The sequence below is a fragment of the Pocillopora damicornis genome, chromosome 2 (assembly GCF_964200805.1).
Source record: "Pocillopora damicornis chromosome 2, jaPocDami1.2, whole genome shotgun sequence".
NCBI classification, from domain to species: Eukaryota; Metazoa; Cnidaria; class Anthozoa; order Scleractinia; family Pocilloporidae; genus Pocillopora; species Pocillopora damicornis.
The window spans coordinates 31130302-31150402 of NC_142671.1; the positions used below are offsets into that span (position 1 = coordinate 31130302).

The 20101-nt window shown below is 34.8% G+C and overlaps 1 protein-coding gene across 1 annotated transcript in view; it reads right to left on the bottom strand.

Annotated features, from left to right (window-relative positions):
- LOC113674089 (Fanconi anemia group I protein) overlaps window positions 1-20101 on the bottom strand; it is a 27551-nt gene continuing 7450 nt past the window's right edge. The window contains exons 14-49 of the mRNA XM_089198377.1: window positions 19631-19688; window positions 19100-19182; window positions 18504-18583; window positions 17922-18009; window positions 17609-17667; window positions 17150-17221; window positions 16967-17037; window positions 16569-16629; window positions 15997-16132; window positions 15443-15498; window positions 14521-14589; window positions 14297-14398; window positions 14103-14181; window positions 13703-13794; window positions 13408-13491; window positions 12446-12483; window positions 12124-12209; window positions 11599-11689; window positions 11168-11267; window positions 10222-10301; window positions 9492-9555; window positions 8704-8806; window positions 8276-8358; window positions 7676-7798; window positions 6695-6746; window positions 6471-6547; window positions 5782-5832; window positions 5381-5449; window positions 4960-5059; window positions 4300-4448; window positions 3910-3954; window positions 3603-3659; window positions 2444-2602; window positions 1920-2015; window positions 1272-1409; window positions 1-941 (exon numbers count right to left, since the gene is read on the bottom strand). Of these exons, the coding sequence (XP_089054503.1) occupies window positions 804-941; window positions 1272-1409; window positions 1920-2015; window positions 2444-2602; window positions 3603-3659; window positions 3910-3954; window positions 4300-4448; window positions 4960-5059; window positions 5381-5449; window positions 5782-5832; window positions 6471-6547; window positions 6695-6746; window positions 7676-7798; window positions 8276-8358; window positions 8704-8806; window positions 9492-9555; window positions 10222-10301; window positions 11168-11267; window positions 11599-11689; window positions 12124-12209; window positions 12446-12483; window positions 13408-13491; window positions 13703-13794; window positions 14103-14181; window positions 14297-14398; window positions 14521-14589; window positions 15443-15498; window positions 15997-16132; window positions 16569-16629; window positions 16967-17037; window positions 17150-17221; window positions 17609-17667; window positions 17922-18009; window positions 18504-18583; window positions 19100-19182; window positions 19631-19688 (3089 nt within the window). The 3' untranslated portion in view covers window positions 1-803. The remainder of the gene's footprint in view (window positions 942-1271; window positions 1410-1919; window positions 2016-2443; window positions 2603-3602; window positions 3660-3909; window positions 3955-4299; window positions 4449-4959; window positions 5060-5380; window positions 5450-5781; window positions 5833-6470; window positions 6548-6694; window positions 6747-7675; window positions 7799-8275; window positions 8359-8703; window positions 8807-9491; window positions 9556-10221; window positions 10302-11167; window positions 11268-11598; window positions 11690-12123; window positions 12210-12445; window positions 12484-13407; window positions 13492-13702; window positions 13795-14102; window positions 14182-14296; window positions 14399-14520; window positions 14590-15442; window positions 15499-15996; window positions 16133-16568; window positions 16630-16966; window positions 17038-17149; window positions 17222-17608; window positions 17668-17921; window positions 18010-18503; window positions 18584-19099; window positions 19183-19630; window positions 19689-20101) is intronic.

The window sequence follows — 20101 nt, forward strand, 5'->3', positions numbered from 1 at the left end:
TTAGATCAAGTTCAATGTTTTTTTATTTTTTTTTTTATCTTGAGTAAAGTGGATTAAAAGTCCTGTTTCAACTATCCCACCTAACTTCTTTGGGACAAATTAGAAACAAAACACAATGGACATGGATGTAGAGGTCAAACACGCAAATATAAAATATGCAACGCCTATTGTGATTTTCATTTTCTTTCAATCTTTTCAAAAAGGTAGTTAACAGTTTGGCTTATCATTTGTAACGTCTCTTCTGTAATTGTTGCAAGGAACAAAATAAACTGTGGACTAAGAGTTTGAATGGTACAACCCTTTTTTCCTCATATGGGGATTAAACCCCTTGATATATATGAAAATTAAAATTAAAATGTACAGGCTTCCACAGCAGCTTGCAGTTACAGCTGTGGCCTTAGTTCATCAGATGGAACAAGGGACTCTGTCAATTCAGTCTCGGAAATTTTGGCTGCAACAGACTACACAGGTGGCCGACTTGGTTTACTCGAGTCAACAGTGAATCTTTTCAAACTACGTAAGTTCTCCAGCAATGATAAGCAAACCCCCAAAGAGGAATGGCCCATGTGTAAGTTATTCATTGGGTTGTACATTTCCAAATGTTGTTTCATAAGAAATAATAACGATTACTGATAGCGCCCAAGCTGTTTCAAAAGGGACGGATGCTGCGTTGGAAAGAGAAACGATTTTCTACCAAAATAATTGCAGAAAATACAGTATAATTGTGTCCAAACACTTATTTAGATTTAGGCAGCGTAAGATCACCTATTTGTCACTTATCCAGTTGCATGTAAGAGTGGTGTTTAATTATGTTTGTTCTCTTGAGACAATGGCTTGTTTGATGATTTCTGTTTTAAACTTAGTTTGCCCGTTTTCTTATTTGTTTCCATCACTTTCTTCTTTTTCGCTTGAGGTTCTTTATTTTCTTCTTCAGATTTATCCTGTAGTAAAGACGAATAGTGACAAGCTATAACTTAACGGTCAGGTAACACCACCAAAAGTGAAACTATTATAAAATTGTTGGATAAAATACGCCCATATCTTAAGGCATTGTAAAAGTTATTAAAGTATTAAATAAAAGCTGATAGACATGCGGCAATATTTTTGTAGGAACTTCAGTAATTTTAGATTTTTATACCTACATGTATTTAGTAGAGTTCACTAAATGCTTCCAGTAGATGAAGCCACCAAAGAAATATACACTAAACGCATGGCGAAAAATACAATTTATAATTTACAATGACATGACAAAGTGCACTTAAACCATTAACCTCTTCTTGATCCTCTTCCTCGCCCTCGTCATCTTCACCTTCACTGCTTGAATCTTCTTTCAGAGCAGCTTCTAATGTTGCACCATTTATTCTAAAGTCTCGTGCCAAACTGCGTTTAAAGTGTTCCATCAGATTGATCTACAAGAGTTTAAAAACAAGGTTACGAAACCTAACAACTCATTCATGACGATTTAACAACGGAATTTTCCAATGACAAAGCTCGTTTGCACCATTTACTACTTGGAATCATGGACGAAAGTGCAGAAAAGGGCCACATCTTTGTAACATCTTAAAGAATTTAATCCTATGCAGGAATTCGTTTAGGTTATAAGAACAAGACATCCAAAGTTTTGACTACAGGTCTGAAAATTGTAAAGAGACACCACCCTTGAGCTCACAGATGGAGATCCTGATTGAGAAACCAGTAATTGAACCCTTAACCCCTTAGAGTGATTACCATCTAAATTCTCCTCACAATATCAACATCACATCATGCAGTAAGGTCATGAGAATAAAGAACATTATCAGCAGCTAAAGCTGTTGATTGTTACACAAATTCTCCTTGTCAGCACCTTGGGGAATGTCTGGGGAACAGTATGGAGAATATCTTCACTGATGTTAGGGTGTAAAGGGCTAATCCTTTCTCACCTTAGACTTTTTTGAGAGCTGTATTAGGTAACGCTCATACTGTTCCATTGCATATATTAAGTTCGGCACAGACTTCATCTCTTTCATAACTTTTGCCTAAAAATGTATTTTGGGAAATAACTCATAAGTAGTGTAGTCTCAAAATACAAAATAAGTTTTAAGGGAATATCAGGGAGATCCAGTTGTCTACCCCAAGGCCGGTGTGCGCCTTCTTAAGTCATTAACACTAGTTCCGAGAACTTTATAAAGCAAATTTGATGGAAGATTTACACTTCAAGAGAGCATTTCGTAGTTGTCGTTCAGTTGGTAGAAGAAACTTTTAAGCTCTCCATTTTGCCTGTTAAAATCTAGCGTGCTTCATTCCGGAAATTTACTGTGAGGACATGGTTGAAACTAGCAACCTGTACAATGGGTACTGGACAAAACATTACCAGGGGTATGATATAACGGATTAAAGTTTATCTGTTTAAGCTTATTCGACTGAAACAAACCCAAAGCCCGGTGCTAAAAATGTTTTTACTCACCTTCCCTGGCATATTCAGTCCTTTGGGTGCCTTTTTCTTCTCTTTGCTTTTACTTTTTGTAATGGTGCTCTTCTCCAAAAGAGTTTGACTTTGTGTGGCTTGGATATACGTCAGAAGAGCATACACCTGCTGCGACAAGTGGGTGCCCGTCATTTTAACCTGTGGACAGATATCACTTTATCTCACCGAACGTTCGAATGTAACACCTTTTCTTTAAGAAATTGAAGCCTTTTAAAAGAATGTTTATGAATTTTAGCATGGTTGTAGCAGTAATACGGAAAACCTGTTAGGGATTACTGAGAACTAGAGAAAAAAATTATTAAGGTTAATGGAAACTCCTTTTTTAGAGAAATATACCTTGGAAGATGTAATTTTCATCACATAAAAATAAACTTCAAGATGAACTCACAAGAGTAACCTACCGTATAGAAAAATTGTCATACAGTATACACAGTTCACCCGAGGACTCCATTATTTCGAAAAGAAGTCAGTAACCCGGCCGCGTATGCAAAAACACAAAGCACAATTTCGAACAACTGCTGCTTTGGTTCTTTTCCGAAAAAATGATGACCTAACTCAAGAGTGGTTTCTTGTGAAACACCTAATTTTGCAAAAAGATCGCGACGCGATGAAATGAAAGAAGAATAAGACAAGTAAGCAGCTAAGTTGCTGAGCAGTTTGAAAGGGCGGCGTCTTCGGTCGAATTTTACCTACATACGAAGACAATTTTCGATGGGTAAGGTTACTCTTGAGAATCACAGAAGGCGACCAATACCATAATTTTATTTATTCTTTGTTATGCCTGGAATAAATAATTATTTGCTTCTGAAACATAGTTCTTCTTTAAGTGAGATCACTTTAGCCTTTCAATACAGGTATTCCATATCTTAAATATACTCTCCGTCATCTTTACCAAAACAACTTTTCATACTGGTACGTTTCAAACGACGCAATACACAAAATGAATTTTTATTGCCAGTAAGTGAAAAAAAGACCATTCTGTTGCCACATAATAAAGGTTGGACGTTGGCAAGAGAACATTAATGTAACAGAGAGGCAGCTCAATTTATGGACACTTTGTCTTCCCGCTTCATTCTCTTATGATGTTCACATGGACAAATATTCATTAACGTAAACCAACAACAATCTTCTTACTCACCAACTTTTCAAACTTTGCAGGCAAGTAACCGAGTCTTTGATTATAAAGCGACAAATACTATTTCATGGGAAAAGCAAAAATGATAAAAGTGAGAAAAGACAGTGCGTTCATGTACATTGTGGACTATAAAAAGACTAACAAATTACGGTGTGGCAACCCTGGGCCTCCTGAGCTTAGCGTACTGGATTCCAGGTAGAGAAATTTGTGCTCCAGGCTTAGCCAAATTCTTTTGTTTGATACTTACTAAAGCTAAATTATGTTTCATTTGACTTAATGTACGAAAGATATTGATAAGTTTCAGACTTACATGTTTCGTAAGAGAACCAAGAGTGACATACATTTTGGTCAGCACCTATGATAACGGATATAAAGTAACACCGAGTATTAAAGCTTCCATCCTCAAGTTATAAAAAGTACATGTAGCCCACAGACATTTTGTGGTATATTCTTTATACTAATTGTATTCTTATTAGCCCTTACAATACTGTCTTAGATCACAAAGTTATTCAGTTAAATTACATATATCAATAACAGACTTTACAACCAAATAATGTCTTTTAAACAGCGAGCAAGCTTCTGTCAAGTACATAGGACAAGGGGCATGTAACATAGGACATAGTTCGTCGGACAAAACAAATGGTAGATGCAAGTAGCTACTAAAAAAAAAACTGAGGCTTTACTGTATGCCATAAATAACCTTCAGTGTTGCTTCAGTACATGGACCTTCTGGAAGAGCAGACTGTGACAGTTCGTGGAGAGCAGACACAACAGTACAAAGACGTTGGCACAATGCTTGCTCCAAAATACCACGAGGGCAACTGTCGGGAGAATCTGGCACCTTTTCTTCTGCAAAATAGGGTTTAAATGAAAAACTTTATTAACCTTAACTATCTCAAACCCATTTCCATATATAAAAGAGAGAATTTGAAAAACACGTGAGGTGTAATTTTCCCAGTGGTGCACAAACCACCGAGAGCGAGTATTTAAAAGTAAACATAGCACCATACCAGACTTAAATGTCACTGAAACGTGTACCACTGTATACAGCTCACCGAATATAGTTCTAAAGATTTCGATAAACTAGTTCAGGTCAAGCCAGTCATCATCTTTTCATTCCGTACACACTACGTAACAACTGGCACAAAGTAGGTGTAACCACCTCTGTTGGCCAAACACTTCCTTAATTCCTTCCAACTTAAAGTAACATTCAGGTAATTGTCTGCAAGGAAATCCCAAAAGGATTGTTCTAAAATCTCAATTAGGTTTACATGGTGCACCCTGAGCTACAAGCCATCAGAAGCACCACTTATACACATTTTTTTCCAGTCGAAATGCTCAGTTTCAGCGTAATGCTCACCCGTCAGTCCTGCTGCTGATGCTGTCATGTCACCTTTGACCTTTACAAGTGCCCAGTCCATTTCGTCTACAATTTTTTCTATTTGATTTACCAAAAGGAGCTGTAATAGATAAAGTATGTGTTGTAAAGAAACATGTACAGAGTGTTCAAATAGTAAGTTTTCTAACATTTCTGAAAACTTATTGCATGCTTTATTTTCTTTGCATATTTCTTTATTGTATGCATGAATCAGAATGATCGCCCTCATTAGGCCATCTCCTCTCTTACTTTCTTTAACTCGTGTTTGGATCAGTGGTTACAAGATTATGAAGAAACTATGAAATTGAATTGAAAGCTTGAGAAAAGGGTGGGAAAAGCATCAATCAACTGAAAAAAAAATAACATCTATATATTTATACATTTACAATGATAACTGACTTACAGCAACGGTAGGTGCAGCAGTTCTTGGGTTAATAATCGCATAGTGAGTTCTGTTTTCAACTTCAATTTCCTAACAAAAAAAAGGAGCGATAAAACAACTTACGAACAATTCGAAGTTCCAACACCACATAAACGTCCAAAGGTATAATCTATCTTAGCGGCACGACTGGACAAAATATATATAAGAGGAAGGCCCCTAATTAAGAGGATAGGCACCTGTATTAATATTCTTACATATTTTAGTTTCTTCTTCTTCTTTACTCGCAATATTTATCAACAATTAATGGAAAAACACTTCAAGACTACTGTTCGTTCACAAACCAAAATAATGCGAACAAGATTAGCAAAACGTTATGATTTATCAGTACTACTTTCGCATTGTAACGAGTACAAACGTCGTACTTCATCTACATCTCCAAGCTGGCTATGAACATCTTGGGCAACATCACGCACCTAGAGCAACCAAGAAGCAATTACCTCACATGTGGAAAAACTTAATTCTGCCCACTAGCAGTGTTCTCCTAAATCTAAAAGCTGACATGATCTACGCTTACGCTTTGCTCTTAACAGAAGAAGGTTTTTACCTGTTTCTACAATAACTTAAAGCATCAATACACAGATTTGTAGTACTCGATTCGAAGATCTAGAATGCATAGAACTGTGCCATTTAACTTGGGGTGGCGTGAAATTAATATATGAATTATTTCATTGGTCTAGAGAGGGGTGGGGGGAGGGGATTGTAAACTTGTGATTACTGTGCTGGTCTCTAGATTGAAAGGCTCTGGTTAAACCCTGGCCAGGTCATTGTGTTGCGTTCTTTTGTAAGACTCTCAACTCTTACTTAGCCTCTCGTCACCCAGGAGCATATGGCTGACTTCCCATAACTCAAATTTCAGGTAAAAATATAGAAAGAAAAGAGATATAGCGAGTCTAAGGAATTTGGAACAAAAAACTGTTTTGGAAAATTTGTTAACATAGAAGCTTCGAGGGGCAATGAATATAAAACTTCACCCTATCAGCAGGGTCGGTATGGAAATGAATGGGTTGAATACGCTTACAAAGTTGATCATAAATCTGACTGATTCCCTTACCAGTCCTGCACTTGCTTTCGATTGGAATGTTATGGAGTGTAACAGGGACACCAAAGACTTAGTGAGAGAGGGATCATCTGGAAGGAGAAAAAATTAGAGCAGAATTAGAAACTTCCAGAATGCCCATAATATATAGACATATGAGGTGCAAATGACTTCTCAATTAACACATACTTTTACTTTTTTGTAAATGATAAATTTGAAATGTTCTTCAATTCTCTTACCAACATTATTATCCGCACAAATCATTTGAACCCAGGCATGCAACTGATGAAACTGTATCAAGGAAAAAATTTCAGGGGAAATTATTATAAAGGTACTCTACTCTTATGACAAAATCAATGAATTGGTAATAATAATGAAATAATAACAATAATGAAAAGGTCTGTAACTAATTTCCCTATAACATTTAATGGGTGGCAAGGTGATGAATTTACAGTCCCTCCAAAGTTACGAGCCTCTACAGGTTCGTAAGGTGCCCCCTTAGAGTAAAGTTATCACTTTTATTACTTAACTGTAGAGCGGCAAAATGACACAAGACATATAGCTATTGTCTGTAAAGCTATACTCACAACTACAAAGTGGAGCCCAAAGATGCAAAAAGAAAGCATGAACTCAGGATGTATTCTTAATAAAATTGAATGGCTCATGAAAGTAGCAGAATATAGAAAAGAGATTTGGTATTTGGTAAATAATTGTCAACAGGGTTGGGTTGTTCAAAACACAGTTAACCTGACCCAGAGTTAGTGTAGATTTTTAATTTAGTTTTACAGCTCTGAAATGGGATTTTTCTTGGTTTTTTTTGTTGTTGTTGTTTCCATTAGTTTTGAGTTGTATTGAAATAAAACCCCAAAAATCCCTTGGCTTTTATACACCCTCCTCAAGTTAAGCCAAAGTTAACTTTTAGTAATACATGTAGATTAACGTTAACCCTTTTGAACAACCCTTTAACTCCCAAGATCTGATTATTAATTCTCCCCTCTAGCTGCTAAACATTTCCTTGTAAATAAGTCACGAGAATTTGGTGTTAGATCATGACTATACTAACTTTTACCTGATAAGTTTGAGTATTCTCATTAGACATTGGCTGGATGTGTGGATGTGAGGATGTGATAGGGAGAAGTAACATGTTAATCACTTATGAAAATTAAAGGGTTAACTGAACATAATAGACACAGGTGCATATCTAAAAGAAAAAAAAGTACCTGTGGTCCATCTGGCTCCAAATGATGTGCTAACATTGCAATTACATTCACTAGTGACTGACTATCCTTAAGACTGATTTCTTTGTCCTCATCAGGAGATGAAATGATGCTGACAATCAAACGCTAGAAAAACAAGACTTGAAAATCTTACACTATTGTACTCCAAATATACCTTTCAGCAAACTTGCTCAAAAGGAGTAGAGTTTAGTTTACAGAAAAAAATTACTTTGTAATTGATTTTATGAAACCAATGGAGTTAAATTTCTCAAATATTTCTTTACAAGGTAGCAACAATTTGAGTATGATAAATACAACATTCAATATTGCAAATGCACACAACTACATGTACATCATGCATACAGCATGAAAATCTGTGCAAAAATTAACCTTCATCTGTATCACACAATATGGTTGCTTACGGGTATTTTGACACAGTCTGTAATAATTCACCATCAGTCACTGGAAGGATGGTAAACATTGATGAAATATACAAATTCAAAAGACAGGGCAAAAATGGTGCACCGGGAAGACAAAATACTGACAAATATTTGACTCTCCCATGTCACAGACAAAAAAACATTAAAATAAGATGATACAAACCTGAAATTTCTTTATCTGTACATAAATTGCTTCTTGATCTGTTGTATCATCTAATGCACCACCACTGCCATCCTGAGTTGAATCTAAGCAGAAAAAAAGATACATGTAACAGAAAAATTTGTCTGAAGTATGAATAAAGCACTAACCATATGGAACCATACTATCTCTGTTTTTATCCATTGATCTGGCACAAGGTAGAACATTTATTGATTGGAATCACATTAAACAAAGAAAGTGCTCTGATCATGAAAGATCAGAATAACAATGAGTGGAAAGTCAACTAAGCACAAAGGAAAAGATTTTAACCTTTTTCAAGTGGCATATTCGCACACAATTATTTTCTTGAATCAAATGATGTGAATTCACCTACAACCATGTAATACAGGTGCACTTTGAGGAACAATAGTATCTATAGCTTACAGGCTCACCTATTGCATTCATGAAGTGAGGCAACTTTTGGGAAAACCTGCAGCACATGATATTAACCACTGAGCAGAAGCCCTCTATACACAAACTATTGATTTTTTTACCCTGTTTAATTTAAGAAGGTGAAAGAAGTTAGTTTGTACAATGTCATAAAAAATTTACCAGGTAGTTCATGTTTTGAAACCATTTAATGACTACAGTGAGGAGGGTCCTAATGAGGAGAGAGAAGCACAAATCCCATTTGTCGGCCTAAATGTTGTCCAACTCCAATTTCTCGGCCAATTTTTCCAAGACTTCAGGACCCAATTCCATTGTTGTTTTTGGTAATTCCCAGTTCAAGTGACCAAATGGAAAAAAAAATGGAAATTCAACTCATTGAGGCCCCTCTAAGAAGAATGAAAAACAAAAACAGAAGCTGATGCAGGGCTTGTTCATTAATTCACTAAACAGTTGAAAATCTAAAACAATTCAGCCAAGAATATAGTGAGATAAAGTAGTAAGCTATGCATATCACACTTACAGTACTCAAGTAAAACATAGCAAAGTCTCTCTCAGACAATTATCATTTGACATTTGTTGTGCAGCTACCAGATTTACATTATTTACTTGCATTGTGTTACACGGTTTGTAGTTTACTTGCTCCAAAGGCCTTTGTCTTATCACCAATGAAATTAAAATTGCCATCTTATTCATTCACAAGGGACAACACTAAGCATACCAGTAACTTTAAAATTTAAAGTCTCCTTTCTTTTGTATGTAACCACAAACTCTACTATTCATGATATAGTACCTTCTCCTTCTTATCTGGCTCTTCCTGTAAGCAGCTGTCCCCATTAAGGTGCTTCCAGAAAACTCTAGAAAACAATACATAATCAACTACTTCATTCTACTTTTACACATAAATTACACATAATTCCTGCATTTGTGCCAGATGTTTTCCTTCTTCCCATCTTATGACTGATGTTTGTGACTACCTTAGTAAATTGTATGATAACAAATAGTAAAATATGTCCTAATCAGAACTGTTTGTGTATGAAAGTGCTTTTAAATATAGGAACTTTGATCAGCTTTGCAAGTGTTGCAGGAGAAAATGCATTGTGAGATAACATAACTTTCTGTTGACTGGCTTTTCCTTTCCAGGCCTACTAAGAGTTCTCACTAAACTAAAATACCACCACTTGAGTACTACTATAAACTGGTGTGATTTATTAATTCCAGAGGAGGAGCATCAGCATTTTTTTGAATGATGAATCTCTTTATTAAGGTTTTCATATTGTTACTCTGAAGTATTTTAAATAGAATTCATTATTGAAAAAGTTAATCATTTATGCAAAAAGAAAAAAAAAGCTGAGAACTAATCAAAATTCTTTTTCTGTACTTTTTCTAAGGAACAGGGTGATAATGTCAATCTGTCAAGAATTATAGTGTTTAAAAATACCAAATCCATTTTTACCCAACTCAATTTTATTGGTGCTACAATATTTTTAACTTGTTTATGCATGAACAAAAGCATTAAACACCTTCCAATGGTACAGCAGTGTTTGTAAATGGTGTCCTTGTTAGAGCCACCAGGTCCTGAGCAAAATCCACCATCACTGATCTGAGAAAGCATTAAGCCAAAGAAGAATATAATTTTCATAGGAGAAATAACACATTTTACTTTCCAACTGCCAAAGTAGAGTACAAATAATAAGCAAAAAGAGTACAAATAACCTGCAATATTGTACAGTTGGTTTTTTTGTATTGTAAATAAACCTGTTTAACTAGTCACCCGTACATGCTATGCTTCTGTCTGGTTTGCTTTTCACATGCACCTTATAAGAAATGCATGTAAAATAAAGCAATATGATAATAAGTAACTTATCAGATGTTGAAGAGTGTAGTACCTTTGAGTATTTTATTTCTGTCTGTATTTTGAATTGCCCAACAGGCTTGTCAAAATACCCCAGTACAACTCTTAAAAATACTTTGCAATACTACACACCAAAATGACCAGTAAGATATAAAATGGCCTCTCTGGTTGCAAATCATGCTTGCAACCTACTACTCTGAGGAGTTCTAGTCTACATTTAAAGCAGATTAGTCCATTTCAAAGGTGGTAGTCATGAGATATACATCTTGACACCACACTGAGAATCTTCCTTACAATGTAATATGTTAATTATTGCATTTTTAAAACTCAAGGTTAACCACACAGCTCAACACCACTGCACAAGATACACTTGGTTTAGGATATCATTCTTTCCTTTATCTGTAAGTATAAACTTGAAGCAATTCCCTTAAGGTATGCAATGATACTGACTGGTGTTACATGGTATCAAATAATTAAGTATTTATCCATTTACCTCTTGTACAAACAAATTATTTTGAAAGCAGAATAAGAATTTGCCTCTCCAATCAGGCACACTGCCAGTTCATATATACAACATGGATACATTCTAGTCATTCAGTTAGTTTATTTAATACCTCTTTGAGTTTTTGAATAGCTGTATTAACAGCATACTTCACCAGTTCTTTCAAGCCTCTTAGCGTAGCTAGACTTTGTTGATGACTTGGAGCTCTGTCACTGAAATATTACAAATATTATATCAACACAGACACCTCTACAATTAAGACAAGTATGACTAATACAGGTGGTGATAAATTTAAACAAACCACAAAGAAAAACAAATGATTAGCTTTAGAAGTAATCATTTCCTTTCATACTCTTTCAATATGAACTTCCATACATTTAGCAACCATGACCAAACTAATTTAACTTGCTGCATTTTGATAATGATTTCTCTAAATGAGTAATAATTGTGTGTGCAACTATGCCACTATGTGCATAACTACGATGTAGCTTACCACTTCACTACAAAGACACTGTTTGAAAACAAGATGTGAAAATGCATTACCTGAAAAATGCTCTCAACAAAGATGCAGAACATTCCAGTGAAAGCATACTTTTAACTCCCTGTTTAACAGCTGCAGAGCGGCCTTTCTTTCCTTGAATTCACACCAGAACACAGATTATCTCAAAACACGAGTTAGGTGAAATGTTTGGGGCAGGGGAAAGGGCTCAAGAAACAAAAAACTAGCAGACATTTAACGTCAAAAAAAAAAGGAATAACATTAGTTGAGATAAACAAACAAATTGCTTTCTTACTTTCCGATTTTTCCATTATTTTTTGTTACAATACTTTTTACCCATGCCAAAAATATTGTAACACAAATCATGAACTTAGCAAGTGGGTAACTCTAGATGACAGAACCTAAAATGAGTGGTTTCCATCAAGAATCGTAAAATGTCATTGATTAATTCAGTGATTCTCACTCATTTAATTTCATTTCCACATGTACACATATATATCCCATACACGTGAGCACGAAAAAAGAGAAAATAAACATTTTCTTGATTCTGGTGTAAAAAAAAAACTTACCAGCAGAGTTTGATTTTTCCTTTAGTATCTCTGAAAGCTGGTGGTAATTTCCAAATAATTGTAGAATTTCATCCACTGATTCCCCACTAGACAAGATAAACAAAAGGAACTTTTAAGCTGATCCGTAGGTAACTGAGCATGTTTGAGACAGAGCAGCAAGGGAAACAGAAATTGAGACCTTCAGGCCTAAAAAAAAAATATCATCAGAGTCTTCATACCTTGTCAAAGAATTCTCACAAGTATATCACTGGAACACTTATCTGCTTCTTTTCTTAATATGCCAAGAGCTATGTGAAATTCAAAATTTACTTAATACACTTACCTTAGCTCTCCTTCTGAGAAACTGTACTCTAGCAAAATCTGGATAAAATAAAATCTAAAGTATTATAAAAAGATATAATTCCATACTAACCCTAACAGGGGAATTCGAAGGAGATGGATATTTTTGGGTTTAACACACTTCTAATATTAAACATGTACAGTACCATTGTTTTGACAAACTTGTAATAATTTTGCTTTCTTTCAACCCGCATTATTCCAACTTTTAATAAAAGGTATATTAATTTTGCAACCTTGGCATACATAAAATTTATCTGTTTGTTTGCTTGTTGGTTTGTTGTTTCCCACGTTCAGTAATTTGTTCTGTAAGTGACCAACTCACATGACCGCACTATTTCTGTCAATGAGCACATTTTGATTTGATTTGGAAGAATTTGTGTAAATCTTTCAGTCAACATATAAGTAAATCACTTGTTTCTTTCTCGATTTGTTCATCATATAGGATGAATTACCCTAGATTCCAAGCCAAGAACCATCACTCTACTTATCAACTAAAGAAAGATCATTTGGATGTGAAGAATCAGCCCTTTAAACATCAAACCCCTTTCTTCCCATGACTGACTCCCACAAAAAATCCCACAAACAAAGAAAATAGAAAGTTAATTAAATGACAGTAGTGATCATATTTAACACAACAACGCTAGTTGGCTTGTTAGCTCAATTGGTAGAGCGCTGCACCGGTATCGCAGAGGTCATGGGTTCAAATCCCGTACGGGCCTGAAATTTTTTTCAGGTCCTACTTACAACTACTAGTTTCAGTAGTGTTCTTAGCTGCGAGGATCTTCTAATTTCATCTTTCCACCGCAGTGCAAATATGTGAATTTTCATATATCTAAATCTTCAACGCTACACTTATTCACAAGGATAAAATCTCACCTAACTGGAAAATTCGACTATCACCATGCAGTCAGTGTTGACATGATACTAAGAATGCAATACACCTACCTCATAAACTCCAAGAACTAGAAGAGCGAGAATGTTGTTCTTTATACCAACACTTGAGACAAGAGAAAAGTCAGCAGACTTATCCTGTAAAAGGTACAAGAAATACCAGTCAATGAAATAAAATTTAGAATTTTAATAAATATGTATATATATATTTTTTTCAACACATTTCATGTTTTGATTCTTGTATTCTTTTCTCGGCATGTAGATAGCATAGAAAGATTATTTAAAAAAAAACAAAATGTAGGGACTTCAGATAACAGAAATATCCTATTTCTAATAATCGTTACTTTACCAGTTCAAAGTCTTCCATCTCTGATTTGTTCATTCTGCGAACAAGAGACTGGAATAAATCCTCTAGTTCATTTAGGATGTGTTCCATTGATTCTGAAATACCAAACAAAGCTTCTTTAAATCTGATTTGCAAGTGCAACAGGCAGCTTTATTCATTTAGAAACCTCTAAGATCTGCAAGAGTAATTTGAATATTACTGTTTTGCAAACAAATTTCAGGAAACATGATCTTTTGACAAAAAATGTTCTAGTCCACTAGCAGCCGAGAGAAAAGTAAACATGCAGAAATTGCCTTTGCAATTCTAGTTAAAGCAACCAATCACAACACATTCATGCACCTTCAACCACATGTAACTCCTTTCTAGTTTTAGAGAAACAGCTTTATTAGTAACACTTACATACCCTTCTCATCATTTTCATCCTCATTGTGACTTTCAATACATTTTCCCATTGAGTGCAGTAAGTAACACAGTAGGTGAGCCTAAAATTTAGCAACAGATCTTTTTACATAACTTAGACAAAAATTTGGAACCAAACAAGTCAGAGAGAGGAATAGGAAACAATTAAAAATGACAGAAATATTAGGAGTTACCAACCAGTGGCTCTGTAAGGTAAATCTGATCTCCCGCAGCAGATAAACAAGGCTCTAATTTGACTGGAGGATTAACTGTTTCATCGGACTCCAAATATTTTTGAAACTGCGACAATGAGCAAATAATATTTGGGTTAACTACATGGGAGTGCAAACATTTCACTCCAATTCTGCCCACTATAATCTTTACTGAATAGGAATAGTATCATGAAACAACTTGCACATTACCTGGTTGCTTAACATATCTAGAATTGGTTGTTGTAACTGAGGGTTCCTACATAATACATGGAAGAGCCCCTAAAACAGCAAGAGAATGAATGAACAAATAAAGTATAATTATAAAAGTTTTAAGATAGTATGCACACTCTCCTTGGTAGGTAGGTGTTTAGATGAGAGCATTTTGAGAAATAGTTACAAAAGCAATACAACACATTTTTCTGTGTTTACATAGCCTCATCTAAGCACTTGCAGCTTGAAAGGATTCTTGAAAAATGTGCAAACCCATGCCTGCACTTTCTCAGGTTTACATAACTTTCTCAAATTCTCCCAACCCCTCACTTATTTATGTGCAGCTACATATAAACACCAAAAAAGTCTTCTAATGCTTAAGTGGACCTGGTGGCTGCAGGCAATGGCTTAATAGTAAACAACCTGAATTTCCTGCAACTTTTATTTAAGCTGCAATTCTCTAAGTGCTGGTATGTGGTATCTACAGAGTCATTGTAATGAGACAGCCTCCAAGTAAATGAAATTTACATACTACATGTAAGTATTTCAATTAACATCTGGTTGACAATTACATTTATGACTTGAAACTCCACAAGCATGCAAGATTGTCTTACATGTAATAACATCAAAATCAATTCATTTGTAGCAATTGAAAATATGTGCAAATATTGAATTTTTAACATTTTTATTTCAAAACTTCAAGTCTTTTTGGCTGTCTGTACTACTTCTTCTTGAGACATTTCATTTTTTACATAAACTCACAGAATCTTTAATTTTTGAACTGTGAGTAAAAACAATTCTCCATCACATGATTTTAAAATATGGCATTTGGTTATGCTTGACAAACAAATTAAGAATGACTGAGTAATAAATACGATCTCCAAATTGTTACAGTCTGCTATGAAGCACTGGTTATCCACACCTCATAAAGCTGCACTCTTACATCAGCTTGCTGAGTGAGACATCTTCGTAGGTTCCCTACATACAAAACACATGCATAGCTTTCAGCAGATACAAAGGTTATCTATAATTCCAACCTCATCTACAAGGAAGACTCTACATGACACAGCTGCTAGGTAATTGCCCAATTGGAGACATGCATTTGGTGGTCATTTAGGAAGCTGTAACATAGTTAACACTTAGTGTTGGTGGGCAATTGTATTAATTAAAAACATGGAAAAACATCTGCATAAATGTTATGACATCTTTTTCACTGAAACTGCTTTTTTTTTCCGCTAGCAACCAAAATTTTATTTTGGGCAACCATTTGATCATTTAAGGTTGTAAAATAGTGACATGGAAACGTTTAGCTTGCAGCCCCATCACCATATAAGTATATCATTTAAAGGGCCATAAAGCAGAAAGAGGGAAGTTTGAGATTCATCCATACTACCATACATAGACAACATGGAATCTCAGTTAAGTTGCTGTTCATTTAGGGAAAAAACTAAAGGATTGTTCTTTTCTGAAATTTACCTAATATCTCCAAACAAAGTGCTTCATTTCCCATGTTACCACCCCGAACATGAACATCTACTTGAATTTGACTGGAATGTGATGGCTGACTTGGTTGACTTGCAGGCTGACTTGACGTGATACCTCCCCCTAAAATCTGAAATAAAGTGCAAACAAACCAAAAGATTGAAAAAAAAAACTTTTAAAACAAGTCCACAATATCTCATGAAAGATGGAGAAAGACCTTGGAGCAAAACCATTCAAGGAGGTGAATTTTCTACCAGTTTCCTTCTTTGAATTACTCAGTCAATTTTCCTTAAATATACCCTCATATGTACCCTTATATGAGATTTACAACCATTACAGTATTAATTGCTTTGCTTCACTTTCAGAGGAAAATTGTGCAAAAATTATTACACCTGATGAATGTAGTGGAACAAAAAGATCAGAAAAAATTGCTGGGCATTTCTTTTTTCATGACACTGAATTTCAGATGCCAAAATTGAACACTGGAATTATTAAGGCCTTCCTTACATACCTCCCTTTTACAGAAAAGAACATATTACCTGTAAGGCCTACAATATAAACTGTACCTTAAAATTTTTAAGGATCAAGAGAAATCCTGCTACAGCAATCTTACGTGCATCCACCTGTCTTCAGAAAAAATAAACAATACTGTTACTGGCAGAGTCAACTTGCAACTGAATGGTTGTACATAGTTAGAGCAGCATTTTTCCATGCAAAGAAAAAAAAACTTTGGTTAAATACAATATTGAAATACAAGTTGTGCATATTAAATATATTACTCTACATCAATCAACAAAGCAATACTCAGGGTGTCCATGTAGAAGCCATTATCAGTTACTGAGGTTCATAGTATTTACGGTAGAGTTCTTCATTACCTACATGCATCATTTGCATTGCAAATGCATTTCTAGAGAGAACTTTTTAAATCTGAATACATAATCATTTCCACAACATTCTTGATTACCTTGAGAACATTGCTTTTCGTAGCACAACCATGAGAGAGTCCCTCAAAGTCAAACTGATCTTCAAAAGGGGCTGTTCAAAATAGCAGAAAAACAACTTATGATGGATTGTCCAAAAACTATAAATAAACATAATTTAAGCCACAAAACAGCAAAAAAGAAACAGTAAAATAACTTATCAGCACCTGGATAGCTTTCAAAAAACCCTCTGCTGACTTTGGAGGTAAGAATGACAAATAGTCTAAAGCCTCCTTTACCTGCCCAAGGAAGAAATGAACATTTAATGGTTGTTATAGAGCTGTTGTGGTTTCATTTCACTTTTAGCTCAAAGTTAAGTTTTACAAGACAGGGTATCATAATGAATGACAAAAAGTTTGACACACATGAAGAAAAATCTGAGTCAAAAACTAGACTCATGAGCTATAACAATACACAGCCTGTATATTTCCTTTAATCTTACTACAATAATTTTGCTTTTTCCTTGCAATCAACCCTTCCTTCACGTAAGCTAGAAAAAAAAATATTTAATAAAACCATGCCAAAACTGAAAAGTGCCCTGTAAAAACTTACAGGTGGTTTAGATGTGCTTTAGTACATTATTCTTTAAGCTCTCATAAGTGCAACAAGAAAAATTAACAACTTACCCTTGGTAATAATTCTAGTAGCACATGTGGTGCTGAAGACACTGTGCTGGCCAACAGTTCTACAAAATAAGCATAGATTGAAATCAAATCAAATTTGAGGGTAACATCACCAATATTTTAGAACTTCAAAGTTCCAAAATTATAATTTGATTTAACAAGGTATGCAGGGGAAATAATTCATTTTTTACCCAAAGGAATATTTTTAATTCATTTATTTTCCAAAGCAAATCATACATTGTGCAATTTACAAAGCTGACAATACAGTAGTTATGCTTTCTGTTGTTGATTGGTAAACAGAGTAATTCCAACATACCAATGTAATGATGAACAGGCGTTGTTGCCCTGGTAATCACTCTGTTAAGGATTTGCTGAAGTATTTCAGAACGAACCATCTCATGGGCCTGAAAAAAGAAAATCCACATGCTATAAGATGTAATTCCTCAAAACTCTTTAATTCCAATAATTCCATTTATTTCTCTCTGTACTGCTATACTTTTAATGTTAATTATCAATAAGTAAAAATAACTTTGGTGTTACGGTAAGATAAGATATTTTTTCTAGTCCTAAATTAGAAAGCCGATTTAAATACTTAAATGTTGATTTGTTAAAACATATTAAAATTTTTCTCAATATTGTCCACGGTAAAGCTTTAAATTTAAAGTATCATGTATTGTGTTATTATAACATAGTGCTAGATCACCTCTGTTCAAACAACCACTCCCTGGCCTGTTAAGATTTTTCAACACTGAATGCTCCACAGATCATTTCAATGTTTAGTCTGGCTCTTTAAGAGCTCCTTAGCGAGTGATCAATTGAGATATTGTTAAGGAATCCCTGTAAGTTCCCAAACCACATTTGATATTAACCCTAGCTGACAAAAAGTCCTTACTACTACCTTAAAAGTATCAAGCAGAACTGACGATCCAAGCTTGCAGGAGTGTTGGGTTGGAGAGAGGATTGGTGATGATGTTGAGTCTGGAAGAGAGAGAAGGTCTTTACTCAAGTACAACCATTATCTTAGCAGCCAGATAAATACACCAATGTGTGTCAATGTAATGACCACAAAAGTGGAAATCTCATGCAATTGGATATCTTGAATTTACATTGTTAGTCAATCTGCATCATTTTTTGGACACTTTGCATTTACAGTAAACATGTGAATAACTTGGATACAGACAACACCCATACATCTCCATCTACATCTACCAAAATCCTCTTATTTCAAAAAGGGTCAGTGTCAGAGACATTAAAATCATTATGTGAGTTCTTAGTGGCTAAGACAACAGCTGCTTAGGAGAGGTGTCCATCGGAAAGAGGCATCAGCAAAGATTCTCCAGTAAAAAGTGACAAAATTTTCCCCACTGATTTCTTTACAGGTGGGAATAAAGGATCTGTTGAAATGTGTCCTGCTCTCATGAGTCACAAAGGTCCCAGCCAATAATAAACTCTCTTTCACTGCACAAATTTTAAAACAAAATATAAAAACCATACCGAATGTCTTAGGACCAAATGCATCCATTAGCATAAATCCCAGCTGCACCAATCCCTGAGTGACATGATCCCATCCAAACAAACTGTAGCACATAAAATTTATGTATAGAGAGATCTAAGCAATTGCATTATAGGCAAGATGACTGAATTGCCAGAAAGTTATTTATTGTATGGCAATACAGGTTACATACCACAAAATGCAAAACAAATTCTCAAAACCAGTAAAAGATTCATTTTCTTGTTCTGATTGTCTGACATTGTATTTATTTTGTTACTCTGAAGTTCTCAAATGAATACAGTTGCAAAAGTGTCATGTTTTCTTGTCTAAAATTTATAGAAGTATGTAAACCTGCTAAAAGCACTTTATCTTTTTGTTGGTTTGCAGTGGTCAATCCCAAGTAGGCAGCATTGGCCCATCTTACCCACACTGGTAGCCAAACAGAGTACAGGATTTGTTTCATATTGGTGATCTCAGAACTAACCATTTAACATTTAATTTTATGACATTTTAAGTCATAATTAATTTTGTACCTGTTCTGAACTGTTTCTAGTATTTGATCCTGAACTGAAGAGCATGCTGGGATATTTTCTTGGAAGAAGAAAAAAATCACATATTAAAAAGAATTGCATTAACTTATTTGATAGGCTGAGATGAGACTAATATGTAACGAAAAATGAACGTTTTCAGCAAACCAATAAAAGTCTTGTTTTGTCTGAGGCAAAAAAGTAGAGCTAAAAAATACTGTATCCAGCCAGATAAAAATTTTACTTGGCTGGTGAGAACTCAGCAAAATGTTGATAAAACTTATTGAAAAGTTGTAATGAACAGAGACGACAAGCTGCTGCAGTTCAGTGAACAAGTTTTACAAGATGTTAAACCTCAAAACAGTGTTATCTTGTGTGCTATTACAGGCATCTAAAGGGAAACAGTTAATAACAAGATAAAATTCATTCAAAAATGTAGTTCTGTAAGTTTGTTTAAGTTAAAAACAAATTTACCAC